Source organism: Calidris pugnax, unplaced genomic scaffold (genome assembly GCF_001431845.1).
Source record: "Calidris pugnax isolate Ruff unplaced genomic scaffold, ASM143184v1 scaffold14, whole genome shotgun sequence".
Lineage (NCBI taxonomy): Eukaryota > Metazoa > Chordata > Aves > Charadriiformes > Scolopacidae > Calidris > Calidris pugnax.
Window position 1 is genome coordinate 8,982,339 of NW_015090793.1, and position 4,620 is coordinate 8,986,958.

Genomic DNA, 4,620 nt, shown 5'->3' on the forward strand with positions numbered 1-4,620 from the left:
AAAAAAAAAAAAAACACACACACACACACAATAAAAAAAAAAAAAAACAACCCCAAACCATGCGAAAGGTCTCTTTGTGAGAGAGGAAACTGGGTTATGAATAACAGGCGAGCAGTTGGAGCTCAATAAAAGTTTTCGGCTGGAATTTAGTTTCTTGTTTTTGTGCCTGTGTGTGTGGATGCGCACAGACGCAAGGAATTAAAAATTAAAAATGTACTCTGTCTCTCTATATATATTCCCCGATAATGAAATGATATAGAATGAAAAGCCACTCTATTTGTTGCAGTCTGCTGCGCTAAAATGGCTCACATTATGTACGTAATTATTGCATTATATAAAATAGTTATTGTGGTGTTCTGCCATGCCTTGATGCCGCCTCATTGCTACTTTGCTAAAAGCAGAGCTCCTGCTGTAGGTAACACTTACTCCCATTGAAAAATTCAAAGGAGGGAGTTCTGCAGGCGTATTTAGTTGCAGGAGTGAACAAGTTAAGCTTTTATATTATAAAAGAGAAATGGTAGTGGCAGGCTTGATTTGTATGGCACTGAAACCATTCGCTCGGAGCATATTTTTTCTGTAACACTGTATCATGACTCATGATTTATTTAGACAGAGCCTCGAGATAAAGCCACAGCTCCCACCCCCTGGTTTGCGCGGATGGTCCTGGCTGTCGGGGCTTGCTGTTATTGATCATCTGATATTGATTATTACAACACATTCGGAGCCAGCACAGTAAAAATCTCCATGATCTGCACGGCATTTCTTCCTCGCGGCTTCCCATCCTGTGTGGGGAGGGGGGGGTCTGATAATGAGGTTCGACCTCCCTTTCCCTGCAGTTTGACTTAGCAGAGGTTCCTCTTTAAAAATAGCTTCATTTCCCTGCTAGGACTTGCAGGCGAGAGCGGGCAGCCAGCCAGTCTGCTTCCCTACGGCCGCCGGCTCCGCGGGCCCCGGGGAGGAGCTGGACCACGGGAGAGCAGCCACCCGCTCCCCAGCGTCCGTCCACCCGTCTGCCTGCAGGACAGCAGGACAGCAGGCATCCCCCGGGGGGGAAACCTGGATCCCCCCGGCCACGGGTTATCCCTGCTTCATGCTGGCTTGAGGATTTTGCACCCGGGGGAGCAGACCTGCTTAAAAACAAGGCAGCAGTGGGGGTAGTGAGGCTGGGGAAGTGCCATGGTGGGTGTCCCTGCTTACTGCTTGCGTTTGGTGTCTCCCTGCAACCCAAAACAGCCATTGCAAATGGGGCATGGGTGTGTGGCAAAGGGCTCGTGACAAGTTCATGAGCAAGTTCACCCAGCCCTGGGCAGGGAGGCGGCAGCAGCTCTGTGGGTCCCCGAGGGCACTGCACACCCTGCCTTGGCCTGTCGCAGGGGTTGAGCATCAGTACCCCAAAGAGCAGGGCCAAAAGCTTTTCCTTGCAAAAGGGATGTGATGTGGGACCCTACTGTTGCATGACAGCACCCCAAAATTCCCTTTGCTTTAAGGGGTGTTGGAGCAACCGTGTCGCATCACGCAAAGCTTGAGCTGGGGATTTGCTCCCATGGTGGGAGCAGGGTCCCCATGTAGGCTCCATTCGCTTTGTAGCAAGGGTATTACCAAGAATAGAGTAAGATCTGCCCCACAGATATCAGGTAACTACAGCAAAAGGAAAATGTGAGTAGAAGAGACAGGAGAAGCCCTGGAACAAAGGCTGACTCAATTCCAGAAGTGCTTTGATTTATAGAGATTGAAATGCTCCGGGATGCTGCAAACTCACCAAGGTCATTGGGCCAGTTGTCAAATTCAAGAGCCATGGGAGTTCTGATATTATTACTTTAAAGCAGACTCTGGTTAATAAATCTGTCTTCAGAGCTCCTGGCGAGAATGGAAAAGGGTGGAGGGGGAAAGAAAGGAGCCTGTTCCCACCTAACAACCCATGGCCAGCATCAGGCAGCCCTTGGGGACTGACTGAGCAGTGCCAAAAGGTTCTGCTGAGCTCCTCCATGGCATTGCAGAGGGGTCTCTCCATTCCCCTTTCATTTCCTTTGCATCGAAGTGTAGCACAATTGCCCTTACCTGCCCTTGCCTGGGTTGTACATATTCCCTCTTGCCCCCCGCCGTGGCTGATCTTCCCCAATTGCAAAGACTTCAGAGCAGAGACCTGACGCTGTGGCTCCTCTTCCTAAAACCCTCCTGCTTCCCAAAACCCACCAATGCTTTTTATCAGCATCGAGCACCCTGAGATAAAGGGTAGGGTCCCTCTGAACGAATGCAGGAGGTGTTAGCTGCAGCCTCAGCTCCTATTTGTTCAGCATTTTAAGGAGCACCAGAGGCACAAGGGAGGGGACCAGGGGGCCCTGTGACTTGGGTGGCTTTGGCTTAGGGCATGAGGCTGCTATTGCTGGGTAATTCATTCCTGCAGTGGAAAAGATTTTGCTTGCTAAGACTGCTGTTCCAGACGGGAACAGGGGGGATTTGTCTCTCTACTGTCTTTTAATATTAATGAGAGCGGTCATTGCTTCCCTCCTTTTTCTTCTTTTACATTTTTTTTCCATGTGGGATAAATTAAACAACTGACTTTTCTGTTACAGGTTATTAATATATATTATTTATTGTTGGAAAATCATTTTAGGGGGTTCCCAACAGAAACATTTGCGATACACAAGGCTGTTTGTTGTTCTCCCACCTAACCCTCATTTATTCAAAATCCTAAATCCCAATTAAGGCCTTGAACTGTGGCAATAGTTTCTACGTTCTCCTGCTCTGAGCGGCACTAGGTAGTGTCTTACAGTCAGCAGAAACACCTCCTTATTGATAGTAATTGCAATAACGAGCTCTTTTTTCATATTTGGCATGTGCCAGATGTGAAGAGTTCATTATTGCTTACGTAGGAGAGCAACCAGTGCTGGCTGGGACCGATGGAGTGATGTTTATCTGAGGACTTTGTTATCACTGGGACGTGCTGGGATGCAGCCAGCCCACGGCTCCTTTCTGTCCTCCAGCAGAGCTTGCACAGCCAAATGCCTCCACCACCATATCCAGATGTGCTGACTCCAACTCCAAGAGTCTGGGGTCTAGCAGAGACCAGCATTTCTTGCATGGAGGATGACCTTGGTGCTCTCAGTGAAATACTGTTATTGAGGGAAAGTCTGACAATCCTGTGCTTCCCAGAGTCTGCACTTTGCAGGAGGGGGTGGCAAGGTGGATTTGGGGTTCTTTTGTGTTGATGCTCAGCTGTGATGGTTGGTCTCACCAACAGCTGCCCTAATGATAGTAATAAAATAAAATAAAAAATCAGCATCTTAGTAATATTTTATACCTCAATGTTACAATATCCAGTAATGGAAAAGAAGAGGCAGTACAGAAACAAAACGGATTGAGGCATGAAGGCTTTTCAGGCCAAGCTTTAAGGAGTTTGACCTTTTTAAGACTGTCAGAAAGACGCCTGATCTGTCCAGGGAATTGATGACCGTGTCCAAAGGACTTTCAGAGGCCGTACTGCACCCTGAAGGGCTCTTAAATCCATTGGCAAAAGGCAAGAAACGGTGGTTGGACTCAGTAAATGGGATCTCATTTCCAAGTTTCTAATTCCTAAGTTACTTAAAGGAGGATTTAGGAGCCCACGTGATGAAGGCAATTTGGACAACGGAGATGTGATCTCATGAAAGAGCAGGCCCTGAGGATTTTAGTCCGTTTTGAACTATGCTGAGGATTGTTTGTGGGATATTCGCGGGGCTTATTTTAATGCTAAAGGGGGTTTAGATGAGGCTTTCCCTGTCCAAAGCTGCTGTGCTTTGGAGTTGTGCATTTTCCAGTGGACCTGGCCATAAGACTCTGTAGCCAGATGCTGGGGGATGCGCAGGCAAAAGGGACAGGTTGCAGTCCTGCCGGCTGAGAAGCTGTGCACACAGAAAAGTACATGCAAAGACTGAAATGCAGAAATAAACCCCATATCCTGCACAGATCCAGCTTGTCCCAACTCCTTTGCTTTCCCTCTGTAATTCTGAGATCAGCTTCTGAAGCTGAAAATAGACCCAAAAAGCTGTAGGCCTTGTCAAAAACAGGTATTTGCTATCATTTCTAATTTTTTTGTAGCAGGACCTGGAGCCAGCACCTAATTACCTGGTTGCATTTCTTCTCCACAACTTCTTCATCCTCTCCCTGCCTGTCCCTCTGCTCTATGTGGACTCCGGCACCTACAGGTGGTTGCTCTTCAAGGTCAACTCTTTGTGGGTCCCATGGCCAGCGATCCTTGAGGACACCCAAGCATGTGTCAACGGTGGTCGTTTGTGCAAGGAGCTGCTGGGACACCATGTGTTCACTGTTCTGATGGTGCGTCTTTCTCTTTCCAGGAGTAATAACCAGGAAGGGAGGATTCAGGAGAGCTTCCAGCCAGAGTTACATCTGTTCTTGGCAAAGGTTGCACGATCCAGATGAAGACTGCAAGCAGCTTTTTTGCAGAAACCCCTTTTCAAGATGATGATTGGCCAAGGAACTTTCTCAATCTCTGGAACAGAAACGAAAAAAAGGAAAAGAACAAAAAAAAAAAAAAAAAAGAAAGGATGTTTTTGGGATACAAAGCGCAGTATCTATTCTACCTACACACCTCAGACCCAATAGTATCATATTACCCATTAG

At 47.5% G+C, this 4,620-nt stretch overlaps 1 protein-coding gene across 1 annotated transcript in view; it reads left to right on the forward strand.

The window, feature by feature from the left end:
* The window catches only part of ATOH8 (atonal bHLH transcription factor 8), an 82,838-nt gene extending 78,300 nt beyond the window's left edge, over positions 1 to 4,538 (forward strand). The window contains exon 4 of the mRNA XM_014966712.1: positions 4,335 to 4,538. Coding sequence (XP_014822198.1) covers positions 4,335 to 4,340 — 6 coding nt within the window. The 3' untranslated portion in view covers positions 4,341 to 4,538. The remainder of the gene's footprint in view (positions 1 to 4,334) is intronic.
* The last annotated feature ends 82 nt before the right edge of the window (positions 4,539 to 4,620 follow it).